The sequence below is a fragment of the Vulpes lagopus genome, chromosome 9 (genome assembly GCF_018345385.1).
Source record: "Vulpes lagopus strain Blue_001 chromosome 9, ASM1834538v1, whole genome shotgun sequence".
NCBI lineage: Eukaryota > Metazoa > Chordata > Mammalia > Carnivora > Canidae > Vulpes > Vulpes lagopus.
Window position 1 is genome coordinate 11056330 of NC_054832.1, and position 15768 is coordinate 11072097.

The 15768-nt window shown below is 44.4% G+C and overlaps 1 protein-coding gene across 2 annotated transcripts in view; it reads left to right on the plus strand.

Moving 5' to 3' along the window:
* ASAP1 (ArfGAP with SH3 domain, ankyrin repeat and PH domain 1) overlaps nt 1-15768 on the plus strand; it is a 355167-nt gene that overhangs the window by 299342 nt on the left and 40057 nt on the right. For both annotated transcript variants that reach the window (XM_041769623.1, XM_041769622.1), the window contains exons 15-18: nt 1288-1336; nt 6956-7119; nt 9091-9224; nt 10605-10696. In XM_041769623.1, the coding sequence (XP_041625557.1) occupies nt 1288-1336; nt 6956-7119; nt 9091-9224; nt 10605-10696 (439 nt within the window). The remainder of the gene's footprint in view (nt 1-1287; nt 1337-6955; nt 7120-9090; nt 9225-10604; nt 10697-15768) is intronic.

The following is a 15768-nucleotide window of genomic DNA, read 5'->3' on the forward strand; positions in this document are numbered from 1 at the left end:
CAAGAAATTTATCAGGTTATTGATGAGAAAGAAATATGAAAAATCGGAGTTATAATATGACTTTGAAAAGCTAAAACTCCTAGAAGTGAGAACCTGTAGGTTATTAATAATACCCATCAATCATTGAACATCTGATATGTCCTAGGTGCTCTATATACGTTATGGCCATGCCTCACAAAAGCCCTATCAGATTCCTATTTTATGGAAGAGGAAACTGAGGCTCAGAGATATTCAGTGACTTACCCAAGGTCACACAGCAGTAAAGAGGTTGAATCTGGTTCAGCCAAGCCTCTTGGGCTCACTGTGCATGGCGTGTTCTTGGACAAGCATATTCTTTGCTTCTCTCGAGGAGATGAGGGGTGTGAGTACCTGACCTGGAATAGACATGTTGTGAGTGAATAAGGAAGAGTTAGTTCAACCTGAATATGTTGAAACATTCTAGCAAATCTTGAATTTTAAGGAAGAGCCTCCCTTGAGTACAGCTGCCCAAACTATCCAAATTAGCCTGTTCCCTCCTGAGCTTAAAAGAGAACCTTTTAAGGCTTAAAAGAGAACCTTGAGCAGAGTCAAAGCCCTTCCTCCCTGAAGCCTGATTCAGCCAGAGAGTAACATGGGGCAGCGTATGCCTATTTGGTGGAGCTGCCCCGTGAGTTAACGAATCATTTCAGAAAAGTCATCTTTTTTTTTTTTTTTTTTTTTTTTTTTTTTTTAGAGGAAACATAGTAAAAGACACATTGAAAATGAAAAGTCAGGGCACCTGGGTGGCTCAGTGTTTGCGTGTCTGCCTTTGGCTCAGGTCAAGACCCCAGGGTCCTGGGATCGAGTGCTGGATCGGGCTCCCGCAAGGAGCCTGCTTCTCCCTCTGCCCGTGTCTCTGCCTCTCTTTCTGTGTCTCTCATGAATAAATAAAATATTCAAAAAAAAAAAAAAGAAGAAAATGAAAAGTCACATACTGAACTGGTAACATACAGTCTCTAGTTGGTCACTGACATCCGCTATGATCATGGAAGATCTATCCCTGTTTCTGTCTCTTTCTCAAAAGAAGTGCCAGATGTTTGGTATTTGCCATTATTTTATTGTACTCCTGTTGCACTTCAGAAAAATAATATTGACAAAGTGAATTGTAGAACTGCTAAATTAGAATGGTGTAAAAATAATATTAAAACCTTACTTTCGCTGTGATTTGTTTTGTTTTGTTTTGTTTTCCCAGAAACTTTCAAAATTTACATTATACCTGAAGATATTCCACTTTCTAAAGTTTCACTTATTTTCTTTTTTGTATTTTAGATAATAGGACATATCACTTTCAGGCAGAAGATGAGCAGGATTATGTAGCGTAAGTAGTTTTTGACATATTGGCACAATATCTTCAACTGAAAAGATGCCTCTGTCCTGTGCACCGTACCTTAAAAATGTCCTTTTTGTTTCTGAGAACCTCTCCTGAGGGTTCCACATGCTTCTGTCTCACCTCTGGACCTTCACAGCCTCTCCTGTCTCTGTCCAGGTGCTCAGTAAATTCCGGTACTTCCTGCAAGATTCAGCTCAAGCCTCACCATCCCAGGGCTCTGTTCCTTCCTCCTACCCCTGGGCCTCCTCACGTTCCTCAGTGATCCCCTGGTTCAGTCTGAGCCCTATAAAGACAGAGAACTCTTGAGGGCAAGAACTGTGCCATACTCACTTTAATCACACTGCCTGCACTCAGGAGGGGCTTACCTGGTACTGAGCCTGTCTGCCTGGATACTTGGCTCTTAACTGCAAGGGGGGAGGAGAGCCTGGCCCCAAGGGAGCAGGATGGGCAGGTGACTCCTGTGGGTGAGCCTGGCTCAAGAGCCGGGGGTAGAGAGGAGAACTGGCTTTGCTGTCACACTCTCCTGGGTAGACTCCCACTTCACCTGACCAGGTATGCAACCTCAGGAAGCTCCCACTGCCTTTCTTCATATTGTCCCTAGTCCTGGGCCATCCTCATTCCCTCTTCTTCCTGTAGCCTGCCAGGCAGTGTGGAACCATTACATCCTCAGCTGCTTGGGAGAAAGGGAGGATGTTTGTGTTGGAGCTGGCAGTTAGGCCTTTGTGTGGCATTCCCATTTTCAAAGCCCTGTCCCATTGGTGACACACAATAAATGTTATTTTCCTGAATTTTTCTGGAGAGCCACAGAATTCTGTTCACTTCCTTCCTCTCTCCCTCTTCCCTCTCTCTTCCTCCTCTGGAGAATCCCACTCTTTCCCCATTTCAGGAGAAATGGTAAAGGGTCAGAAAGAGAATAAGGAATGGGTCAGAAAGATGCACAGTTGAGAGACACATAGCAAAAAAAAAAAAAAAAAGGCTGAGGAGGCAGCTCTGAGAGGGAAGGTAGGAGAGGTGAAGGAGAAGGAGGAGAAAAGTCTCGGACCCATTCATTCATCTGAAGATTTCGTGAACCCTGATTCCAGACCAAAAACTGCAAATTGTGAGACTACGGGGCTGAAAGCCCCTGCTCTGAAGAAAGTCGGTCTGTGCTGGAAGAGAAGGCAGGGGACAGGGTGCTGTGGGAACACGGGGACACGCACCCTCTCGGGTGGTTCTTGGGAGTGTTACTCAGAGATGACTCCCAAGAGGAGAGGAAGCAGCCCAAGCTGGCTGCTGAGGGTGCGGGAAGGTTATAAATACTCTGCACACTAGGTGCAGGTTTTGCTGGCCTGAAAGCAACAGAGAGGAATAGAAAGGAAGCAGTTGATGTCTATTGCTGATCTGAGGTTGGCCAACTGGCAAGTGGCTAGGAAAGAAATAAGAGCAGGAGGGCTGGCCTTCCACCCGTGGACTCAGGTAGTATTTACTGAGATCATACTGTGCTTAATGCAGACCTTGTCAATCCTCACAACGACCCTAGAAAGCAGAGGCTATTATCTCCAGTTTGAAAATGAGCGCTCTGAGAGGCAGTGTACCCGTGGTCACAGTCCCAGGAGCCTGGGGGGCTTATGGTCAAGTTAGGGAAGGAGGTCCTTCGGCCCAGTGGGTATCTCGTCGCCCTCAGTATTGGTGCTCACTGTGAGCCAGCAGCGCCTCACTCACCATATCTTTACTCATATCAATCACGAGGTTGGCTTGATTATGCCCATTTTGCAGATTAAACAAACTAAGCCAGGTTAAGGGACTTGTTTCACTGCTTCTTCCTCTCTTTTTTTCCACCTTCCCTGAATCCCTATGCAGGAGAACAGGTAAGAGATTGGTGTGAGAGAGGGAACGCATCCGCTTCTTTGTTCGAATTTCAAACCCAAGCTGTAGTATTGTCTTTACTCGGTGACTTACCAAGAATTCAGTCCCAGTTTGATGAAAGAGGCACAGGCTTCTCACCCGTGGGGCTTAACACCCTTTAGTAAAAGGCTGGCTTGGCCCATCCAGCAGCTGCTGCACATTTGCACTTGGCCTTCTCTGGGGCTGGTGGTGGTGACAGGAGGTTTCGTTTTGAGTGATGTCGGAGGGAATGGCATCCTGCAGAGGAAGTGCACACACACCCCCAGAGGAGGCTTCAGTTCCTCATTTACTTCCATGCTACATAGAGACAGCTTCAGGGTGTCACTGAGTTTCTTTCTCATGTGAAGGTGTCCAGTAAAATTAAACATAGAACTGCGTTCTCCCTGAGGGAGCAGGAGGATGCCAGAAATAGAGCAGCTGCATTTTTTTCTTTTTTTTTTTTTTTTTTTTCCTTTTTTTAAAGATTTTATTTAGGAGTGCCTGGGTGGCTCATTTGGTTAGGCATCTGCCTTCAGCTCAGATCATGATCCCAGGGTCCAGGGATCAAGCTCTGCATCGGGCTCCCTGCTCCATGGGGAGCCTACTTCTCCCTCTTCCTCTGCCTGCTGTTCCCCCCCTGCTTGTGTGCTCTCTCTCTCTCTTTCTCTCTCTATCTCTCTGTCAAATTAATAAAATCTTTAAAAAAAATAGAAAATAAGGATTTTGAAAATGAGAGAGAGAGCACCAGCACAGAGGGCGAGGGAGATGCAGACTCCCTGCTGAGCAGAGAGCCCAGTGTGGGGCTCCATCCCAGGATCTGGGATCCTGACCTGAGCCAAAAGCAGATGCTTCACCAACTGAGCCACCCAGGAGCCCCTGCATGTTTGTTTCAAGTCAGGCTGAAGACTTCTGGTCCAGACTGCGCCCCTAGTGGCCTTTTGAACTTGAGCGGATCATCCCACCTCAGCCTTGTCAGTAAGAAGGGGATTACAGACCTGGCTCCTCGCAGGGCTTTGAGACTGGAGATACAATGCGTAAAACTCCTAGTACAGTGCCAACATTATTAATCCTGTAAACTCAAAGCAACCTTAGAATCTTAAAATACAACGATGCATTATTTTCTTATACTTTTTGGCATGCTTGTTACTTTAATTTTAAAAGTTTATTTTTTAATTGCCAGAGATGGCTTTGGTTCTAAGTATCAGTACCAACTTACGTATGTATGTATTTATTTATTTATTTATTTGTCCGTCTGTCCTGATCTCTTGAGTGAGGAGGTAAATGTGGCATCATGAAGGAACCCTGGAAAGGAGAATCAGTGAGAATGTCTCTGTCCAGTGTGACACCGGTCCTGCTGGAGGACCTTGCAAGTCATAAACATTTCTAGGCTTGTGCTTCCTCCTCTAAAAGAACTGTCACCCCCAACTCAGAGGCTTGTTGGAGGATTATATCTCAAATATCATAAAGGGGAGACGCCTGAGTGATTCAGTAGATAAAGCATCGTATTCTTGATTTCAGCTCAGTTCATGACCACAAGGTCATGAGATAAGCCCTGTATCGGGTTCTGTACAGGACGTGGAGCCTGCTTGAGATTCTCTCTCTCTCTCTGTCTCTCTGTCCCCCCACCCACCTCTCGTGCTCACACGGTCTCAAAAAAAAAAAAAAAAAAAAAAAACCTAAGTCCTTGGTACGCAATCAGATCCTGGTATATTAGATAGCTGAAATGCCATAATACTTGAGGAAGGCAAAGCAGAGACTCTGCAGACAGACTGAAAACTCCAGTAACATGGTGCCACTGGTTAAATACACCATTGAGCCAGTGTTTTGAATTGTTTTTAAAGATTTATTTATTTATTCATGAGAGAGAGAGGCAGAGACAGAGAGAGAGAAGCAGGCTCCTCGCAGGGAGCCTGATGGGGGACTCGATCCCAGAACCCAGGATCATGCCCTGAGCCAAAGGCAGACACTCAGCTGCTGAGCCACCCAGGCATCCCTTGAATTGTTTTTAAGAAGACAGTTTCTAGTTTTTAGCTTGAGACTAAATGATAGAAAAAATATAATTTAGAAGGTACTGAATGGCACTCCCCCTCGCCCCCATTCCGAGGCTGTTGGTTTTGAGGTGTTGAGTGTTTGCAGCACAGTGGAAACGCTGAGCTGTACAAATGTATTTCTTCCAACACACAGAAGCTTTGCGCCGCCTACAGTAGCCGGCGTGCCTTGCAGTTCATATTCCAGGTGATTTGGTTTGTAATTCTCATTGCTCTATCACTTATTCAGCGCTTTTTGTGTATAGCCCTTTGGGTCATATCTGTGTCCTCCGACCAGACACAGAAAAGCCAGAGCCTCCGTTCTGGACCTCTGTGTTCTCTGCTGGGAGCACTTACTAGCTGTCCGTGCAGCAGGTGAGAACACACTGGTTTGGAAATGTTTTTCATTTTCTTCTTTAAAAAAAAAAAAAATGAACTTAGCTTTTTTTTTTTCCCCCTCAATCAATCAGGAAAGTAATACAAACCCATTATAGGTTTGGAAAATTATCGACAGGCAGAGTCAAGCATTCTGTCCATTATTCCTACAGAAAATTACTCAGAGACAGCCAGTATTAACATTTTGGTGAATTTCTTTGTAGCCGTCTTTCCCCCAAACAGAAGTACTTAAACCCTATATGCCTTTAAATTTGGCATTATATCACATAAACAGTTTTTTCTTATTTATTTCAGAAAACATGATATTGTCAGCATTTCCCCAGTGTCCCTCCAAAACTTAGTTGAAAACTTTGTCAACTAAGCTTCGATTCTAAAAGCTCAGTTTAGAGGCACCTGGGTGGCTCAGTTGGGGTTAAGCATTTACCTTTGGCTCAGGTCATAATCCTGGGGTCCTGGGATCGAGCCCCACATTGGGCTCCCTGCTCAGCAGGGATCCTGCTGCTCCCTCTCCTCCTCCTCCTGGCTATACTTTTGCACTCTCTCTCTCTCTCTCTCTCTCTCTGTCAGATAAATAAAGTCTTTTTGCTTTTTTAAAAAAAAAAAAACAAAAAATCAATTTAGAAAAACTAGTTGACAATTTAAATTTTAACACCTGATTAACTGTTCCACTCTGCGGTCATTTCACGTTAATAACGAACACTTATTATTGTGTATTGGGGTGGTTTTATGCATAGACTGGTCGCAGACAGTGGTTTTGTTCAGTTCATACTGTGATCATGCTGTGTGTGTGATTTAATAATCTGTACTTTTTATTTCATATTATTAACATCAGCATGTTTCCGTATCAATATACCTTTTCCACGAGCATAAATTCTCATGGTTGCTCATGAAACGGACTTCCAGAGAACAGATGCTGTGTGCTAAACTATCTTGCCTTCTTTCCATTTACTGCCAATTTTTTCTCATCCTTGCATCGGGTTAGTCCCACTCCGAGTCCTCTTCATTCCAACATTCACTTTACTCTGTCCAAGTGGAAATGCACCCACCTCGTCACCCCTGCGCGTCCTCAGTTGCCCTGATTTTACCTCTCTTCTGTTCCTCTCCCTTGTTTTGTTTTCTTCAACGTGTTGCTTTGCATTCTTTTGACTTTCTCTTTCCTTTGGATTTCTTACATTTTCCCTCACGTTAGGGCTAGGGTGAATGGGAATCTCTTGGATGTTCTTGACGAAAAGGGATTTTTTTTTTTTTTTTTTTTTTTGCAGTAGGAGGAGAAAACAGTAGCTGTGCTCTTACGTCTCCTTCCTTTTATTTTCAATAACAGATGGATATCAGTATTGACGAATAGCAAAGAAGAGGCCCTAACCATGGCCTTCCGTGGAGAGCAGAGCACGGGAGAGAACAGCCTGGAAGACCTGACGAAAGCCATTATTGAGGATGTCCAGCGGCTCCCCGGGAATGACATCTGCTGTGATTGTGGCTCGTCAGGTATTTGCCCCCAAACCTGAGCCAGCTTGTTCAACAGCCTTTCTCCTCCCATAGAATAAAAATGAGCTAGTTATTTAAGTCTTTATCTCCTTATGGGCATAGATATACACCCACCACACATTTCCAACTGGAATGGTCCTACCTGTGAGCTGCTCTAACACATGCTGTTTGCTCAGCCTGGCAAACTCCCACCTGCTCTCCTCATATGCCCCCAAATGGCTACCTGCCCAAATGCTTCCAGTTAAACGAGCCCCATGGATATACGGAGAGAGCACTGGACGTGGAGTCCATCATCCTGGTGTTGAATCACCAGCCGGCTTGGATGACCTCATGCCGAGTGCCTTTACTGTCCTCATCTTCTGTTTCCTATCCTAAAATCGGATAATAAACCTCTTTTGTTCTGAGGACTTCCTGAAATGCTACATATGAAACCATCCCAACACATTGTACATTACTTTCCTTCCTTTCTGCTCAGTGAAACCACCCCCAACCTCTATGTCACGTGGGTGTCTCCTTCCCCAAGCTCCTGATTTCAGGTAGCTTCTGTATTACGTAGGTATTGATGACAGGTAACATGCATTCAGTGCTTACATTGTAATAAGGATTCTGCTAGTTGTTTTATTTTTTTTTTTAATTTATTTATTTATGATAGTCACAGAGAGAGAGAAAGAGAGGCAGAGACACAGGCAGAGGGAGAAGCAGGCTCCATGCACCGGGAGCCTGATGTGGGATTCGATCCCAGGTCTCCAGGATCGAGCCCTGGGCCAAAGGCAGGCGCCAAACTGCTGCGCCACTCTGGGATCCCTGCTAGTTGTTTTAGCCTGTATTTTCTTACTGAATCTTCGCAGATGCTCTGTGATACACTGATAACCTTGCCATTTTACAGCTGAGAAAACTAGGGGACTCTGAGAAGTTAAGTGACCTCCCAAGGTCACACATCTAGTAGGGATCAGAAGGTGGACACAAGCCTGTGCTTCTTAAGCTTTATGATATACTTTCTAATGGTTTTCCTTGTGAAAATGGACTCTCCGGACAACATGCCACGAGCATCTCGGAGACAAATCTTCCAGGTTCTACTATGTTCATGTGCATGTGATAGTGACTCACACACTCACATAGTGAGGATGTGGCAGCGGAGTCGTTAGTACTCGAGTATTGACCTCTCAGAAACAAGCTTTCCACAGAGAGTGAACCCTGACAGTTTTGGTAACAAGGAAATACTTTCCCTGGTGTGGAGCCCTTGGGGGCTGTAGAAATAGCTTAGGCCTGTGAAAAGAAGTCCTTGACGTTCAGTATTTACAACTGTCTTATTACCGGGAAGTGCTTGTGGAGAAGCCGTGACCAGGGTTGTGGGTTAATGCAGGTTGTAACTGGGAGGTTAATGACAGCTTATGCCATGTCCCCATGAGCTGCACATCAGTCTGTGCAGCTGCCAAGAAAGACACAGGTGCTTAGAGAGGATGTTTCATGGGGCTTCACAGGAAAAATCTTTCTCACATTTTCACAAGAATGAAGAACTTAATTTTGTTTTCAATTCAATATTGAAAGAAAAATTTTTTTAAATTTCTTTTATCACCCATATTGCTCTCCGAGAAGCTGGTAAGCTTCATATGAGCCTCTAGGCTAAACTGAAAGCATCTGTGTCTTCCATTTAAATCTTTCCCTATGGGATCCCTGGGTGGCGCAGCAGTTTGGCGCCTGCCTTTGGCCCAGGGCGCGATCCTGGAGATCCTGGATCGAATCCCACGTCGGGCTCCCAGTGCATGGAGCCTGCTTCTCCCTCTGCCTGTGTCTCTGCCTCTCTCTCTCTCTGTGTGACTATCATAAATAAATAACAATTAAAAAATAAATAAATCTTTCCCTATTCTTAACAAGGTTTACCACTCTTGTTTTAGTTTCCTTTGTAGTTGGCACACTAAAAATTTGGTATCGTGTTTGTTTCATTGTCTTCAAAATGTTCTTTCCACACAGAACCCACCTGGCTTTCCACCAACTTGGGTATTTTGACCTGTATAGAATGTTCCGGCATCCATAGGGAAATGGGGGTTCACATTTCTCGCATTCAGTCTTTGGAACTAGACAAATTAGGAACTTCTGAACTCTTGGTAAGTAGTGACCTGTCCTTGGGAATGACTGCTGTCATAAATAATACACGGCTTTGGACTGCTCTTTTTGCTGAGTACAAAGAATTGCAGTTCCTGAATTTAGTGAATTTGCATGGGTATTTAAAATGTAAATTTGTGGTATGTAATGTTGACTATTTCTTTTTCCTTTCTAAAGAACTGATGAATCACACATTTGTATAATTAGTTCACCTAAACTAGCTCTTTTCTCCTGGGATGGGCTTTTTCAAAGCTGCCTTCTTCTTTCAGAATTAGTTTTCACATGATTGACTCAAGATGATTGACTAAAAGAGCAGTAAAGGGAATTAGGTGTTAAACTCAAATAATCACTTTTCTTAGTGGCCTGAGTTACTATAGTGAATAAAGAGTTTTTCTCTCTTTTTACTATTCGTAAGTTTGTTACAAGCCCCCCATGAATTGTGACCTGTTAGCTACCGCCAAAAAGCCCATCACTCGTTAACCCGAAACTTCTAAGCAGTGGTGGGTCAGTCTGTGTTGTGTTAGCCCAATTGAGGAAGTCGCAAATTTAGGAAGTATCATACTAATGCTTAACTCCTTGATTCACATCAGAATTGAAGAAAAAAAAAAGCTCTGATCTTATTATACCTAACACATTCTTCTTTAGTCTGGAAGTGGTATCACTCCATCTCCTTGATTTAAGGTAATGAAACCCAGTTGACAACTAGAAATATGGATAGTCCAAATCTTAGACACTTGCTCAGTGATAAACCCAAGAATTTTCCCTCAGAGACCCTGATAGCATGAATGTTTCTTAAGTTTTGTGTTGCTCCCCAAATTATCTGAACAACCAGAGGTCCTTCAGGACAGATTTTCCTGGAAGGGTCTTGAACTCAGAAACTGCTCCCTGCAGCATCTTTACATGTACCCCAAATATAAAGGAGTCCTATCTCCTCCTCTGCCCAGTAAATCTTCTCAGTCTAAAAATGAGGTATGATAGAGATTGAAAAACAATTGCTACCGTTAAGCATTTAACCTAGATTCACATGTATAACCTGCTGTCTAATCTCAGGGTGTATGGGGTGAGGGGGTTATATCCTATTCAACATTTATCAACATTGTATTTATAAAAATTATTGGTTATCTGATCAATGGCCCTACAAGTCTGTTGGCTCCTACAGGAAGGAATACGGTTTACCCCTCTCTTTATTTCCAGCACTCTAAGGTTCCATGCCTGGCACATAGTAGGTCTCCGTAAATACCTGTTGACCAGATGAATGGATGGTTTGTATGCTGAGTCAAATGAAGGAAAGATACACATTCACAAATCTCAAAAGCAAATCATAGGAAACGTTTAAACTAGTAAGTAAAGAGTGGCTGAACTGTGTTTTGTTTATGTTACAGCTGGCCAAGAATGTAGGAAACAATAGTTTTAATGATATTATGGAAGCAAATTTACCCAGCCCCTCGCCAAAACCCACCCCTTCAAGTGATATGTAAGTACTTCTAATACACTGAATTCTTTACCATTCTTTAATTAAGCAGCGGCTTAGTGGTTATAGTATTTTTTTTCTCCAGAGGAAAACCCAATAGGAAAACACAAAGCAAGGTATTTTGCAGTGCATTTCTGGAGTGCACAGATGATGTTTACTACACCGTCCCCTAGGTAGCTACAGCTGCAGCTGCTCTGTGGAGAATATGTCTTCATAAGGGTGGTTATCTCCAAATCATGGCATGTTATGATAAACAAGAGACAGACAAAAGCAGTGGCCCGTTCCTATTAGATGAGCCAAAGTCCAAACGCTTACCGGTGAAGCTGTGGGGAAACAGACGCTCTGTCTTGGGCACTGCTGATGGGTTTGCTAATGGTACCCTGCGCAGGAGGAGCAGTCACCATATTTATCTCTGTCATTAACATCACATCAACTCTGACTTTGCAGTGTCACTTCTGAGAATTTACTCCTGTTCTGTATAGGAAGAGATGAGGAACAAAAACAAGCATTTATCTGTAGGCCTCTGATTAAAATAGCATAGGGTACAGCCACATAGAAGAACTCTATGCAGATGTAAAAAGAATAAGGGAGCTACTTATCCTGATTTAGGACAAACTCCAAGAATTACCATTAGACAAAAAAGCAAGGTGTGGAGCACTGCACCAAAACCTCCTGCCTTCCAGTCAGGGGAAGGGTGGTCAAAAACACATAAACGTATTTATTTGTGTTTATGGGAAGAAACACAGGCAAATACACAGGAAACTAATAAAAGTGCTTACTCTGGGGTGGTCGTGGTCATGAGCCCTCCTCAGTAAACGATTTTTGGTATTATTTTTATTTTTTGAGTCATGTGAATATTTGAACTTATTAAAAAATGTTTTCACATTGAATTTACACTTAAAATTCTTAAGTACCATGCGTGGATAGCAATACAGCTCCTGGGGATCCCTGGGTGGCTCAGCGGTTTAGCACCTGCCTTTAGCCTAGGACGTGATCCTGGGGTCCCAGGATCAAGTCCCACATCGGGCTGCCTGCATGGAGCCTGCTTCTCCCTCTGCCTATGTCTCTGCATCTCTGTGTCTCTCATGAATAAATAAATAAAATATTTAAAAAAAAAAAAAAAAGGAAGACAGTTCCTATTCCAGCTCAACTAAGTGGGGAGCCTTTGTGAGGTAGATGCCCACCCAAATGTTTGCCAAGCCCCTCCTTGGGAGTTACTCAGGCACCACGTCCACAGAGCACTGAGACAGTTATGGGGCACAGTCAAGAAACATGATTTCATTCCAAAATCATGAGATACAATCTCCCAGCAGGCCTCTCAGCGGTGGTCTTTCCTTGAATCCAACAAATGCGTGCTGCATGCTCACTGCATCCTTTGCAGTGTGTCAGGTGCTGGGGAATAGGCAAAACATAAACTAGATGTAAACTCTGTCCTCGTGATGCCTGCCATCTGGAGAGGAAGGTGGCTATTAATCTAGAGATTAGACAGTCACTTCCTTATTCCTGTGAAAGTGTCACAGAAGAAGTCAAGGGAGTTGGGCACCTACTTAATATCCTAACCCTGTCTCAGGACGTTGGGCTTAAACAACAGTGCTCAAGCTCCGTCCTAGCAGAAACGGTTTGGCTGTCTTTCCACACTAATGAGCACAAAACACACTGAGAAGTAAAGCTTTTTCAGAAGTGAATTTGATCACAAAACAGCCACGAACAAACACTATCTGAAGTTACGCCAAAGAGCGGGAAGCAGTGAGCGCTCCGATATACAGTGCATTCCTGCCTCAGCAGCAGTTTTAAATGTTTATGTGGCCCATACCTTGGAGGCATCACTTTAGGATAAACTTTGTATTTGTGTTTCCTGCTTGGATTTGTATTTCCTGCTTCCTTCACGGTAGGCAGCCCACTCTGGCCCGTCTGTTCTGTGACCTCCCATGGCCATCTGGCTTCTCTCAGGCCTTCCCTCCAAAATGCTTGTGAGCCTCCATATAATCTCTAACGGAGTGACTAAGTTTCCACACTACTGGAATCTTTTTTTTTTTTTTAAGATTTTATTTATTTATTCATGAAAGACACAGAGAAAGAGGCAGAGACACAGGCAGAGGCAGAGGGAGAAGCAGGCTCCATGCAGGGAGCCTGATGTGGGACTCGATCCGGGGTCTCCAGGATCATGCCCTGGGTTGAAGGCAGACACTTAACCACTGAGCCACCCAGGTGTCCCCCAATTCCCGAATCTTGATCTGGGGCAAGTAACCCCACCTGTCTGTGCTAGTCTCCGAGGGTGTGGTGAGGACAGAAGTGGTAGAGTCAGCAGTGCTTTGGGCAATATGTAGTGAACTCACCGTTACTGTCCCCACGACCATAGTCTTCATTATCACCATCCTCTTATTTGGCCAGCAGCCCTGAGGAACAAAGCAGATCCCTGGTGACGCACAGTTTACTGCCTCCTATTCAGCAGCTTCTATGTTCCTGGCACTCTTTTAAGTGCTGATGATACAGTAGTGAACACGACAGCTCCTGTCCTGCTTACATTCCAACTGTGGAGAGGAGGGCACAAAGCATGGTAATGAGTACTTTGAAGAAAATATAATAGGGTAAGAAGATGAAGCATAGGAGGCATTGTCATCAGGATGTTCGAGGAATATCACTGAGGACTTGACATTTGATGAAGATCTAAAGGATATGAAGGACACACGTGGGGTGGAGGAATGGGGGAGCGAGCCTGGGAGATGGAAGGGTAGGTGAAGATGCCCTGAGGCAGGGACGGGCTGGGCACATTCCTCACAGTAACAAGAAGGCAGGTATAGCTAGAGAGGCCTGAGCAGGAGAGTGGCCACAGACGCCATGCACAGTGGAGATGGAACCAGGTTGCAGAGGGCCTTTTAGGTAATGGGTTGTTTGGGGATTTTATTTTCTGTGTGATTAGAAGGCTTTAAGCAGAGGGAGTCACCAGAATGCTGCTAAACATCCTACAATGTGAAAGTCAGCAACCATGACAAAGAATCATCCAGCCACAGTGTCACTAGGGCCGAGGCTGAGAAACCCAGCTGTGGCTGGTCTGTGAGAGAGAGATGGAGGAGCGGGTTTCACCAAGGAGAAACTTAACACCAGGTCCACTGAGAAACAAAGATGGTGTGGACTAAGATGGGGTGGTGAAGGTGGTGGAAAGTAGTCGGATTCTCCATATGTTTTGAAGGAAGAGTCCACAGGATTTGCTGACCACTTCAAACATGGGACATTTAATTAAACTATAAATTTTTAAAAAAATTAAACTATAAATTGACACCCAAGGTTTGGGCCTGAGCGTCTAGGTAAATAGCGAATGCCATTACCTGCACCAGGGTGAGTGGGAAGGGCCAGGTTTGGCAAGGACACAAGGCAAGTTGTCTTTCATCAGCCATCAGGTAGAGCTCTGATGTCAACTTTCAGACACATCTGTTTTCCATCTTCCCTGTCACTCCATGTCAGAAAGCCTTTTACTGCCGGGGACTGTGGTTGAGCCCAGGAAGAGTTAAACATCATGCCTGTGGAGAGCTCAGCCACTTTCTGTAGCCATGGAAGTAGAGACCCAAGGCAGAAGTGCTCTTCAGAGTGGTCTGGGGCATCTCCCCATGCAATACTAGGTGCCCTCAGCATCATTTCTGCCAAATTATTGTGTGGCATCTGCACGACATTTCTAGTGCTAAGAAGCCTTCCCACAGATGGTGCCACAACTTAGCTCAATACATGGAGACAGCTGTCTCAGATTTCCCTCCTATAGCTTCCTACCATCGATCCTCACTCTACCATCCTGGATAATACTAGAAAGGAAGCTTATATATGAACCCATGGTGATGTGTCATTCTTTGTTCCGTATCTACTCTTGCTTCCCCGGAAGGCAAGAAGACTGGTAGGACTACTAATATTTTACAGATGAGGAAACTGAGGCATAGCTTTGCCCCGGGTCACATGGCTAGCATCTGATATCAGAATTGAATCAAGCCATTTCATTCTTAAATCTGATACTTCATCTGTCACACAGTAGCTGCCTTTCAAACTTTGTAAAGTCATGTGCAGTGGGAGACCAGAAGGCAGGCTTCGGCCAACCTCTCACATGTCTGAAAGTCCTCCAGCTCATCAGGCCGTGGCCATCTTCAAAGGACTTTGACTTGAGTATAAAGGATACCCATAAAAGTAGGATCTTAGTCACTGAGCTGAATCTGCAAGTCACCAAAGGGCGTGTGCTACCATCAATCAGCTCACCCCTTCACTACTGACCCAGAATGAAATGAAGAGGCATCAGCTTGGTTTTAAATAGTGATGCTGTGGGATGGGGGCGGGGGGGGGGGGGGGGAGTGGTAAGAAACAGCAGCAGCCTTCACAGATGGAATACCTTTTCCTGAGCAAGAAATCTTATGTCCCATGAGTTAGAGCTTTCTCAGAAAGAAAGCCCCTTATAAGTACTGTACGTTCTTTAATTCAAAATACACCAATGTGCTATTCTCCCCATTTTCAGACGAAAAAGCTAAAGCTTATGAAAGATGAAGTAATTTGCCCAAGGTCATGCAGCTGGTGTGCTGTAGAACTAGGATTTGAACCCAAAATCCATTTACTGCTTTTTTATTAAGTGGCTCATGTAACTGGGAAAATCATGGGATAAGTTCAGGTATGGCCGGCTCCAGGATGTCAAACAGTATCATCTGGATCCCAACTCGCTTCCCCAACTCCTTTCCTTTCCTCTGAGTGGACTTCCATTTCAGCCTTTCACCAAAGGTGACAAAGGTAACCATGGGCCACTTAGGTCAGATCCTCACCCCTGTAGCTGGGAGGTGGCTGGCCTCAGTCCCGGAGTTTGGGGCAAAACCTGAAGTGGAGAAAGGATGAGTCCTCAAGAATAGAAACGCTTACACACACTCAGACTTAGGGAGTAACTCCCAAACTGAACCTGCAGGAAAGACAACTCCCCTTTATTCTGAAGCTCAGTGCTTGGCCTAAAGGAGCCTCGGATTCCTTACCTGTTAAAATAGGGAGTTGTGCCACATGACTTAAAATTTTTTCAATAAACCTCTGGAAATTTCACTGGTATTTAAGAATTGTTCTTT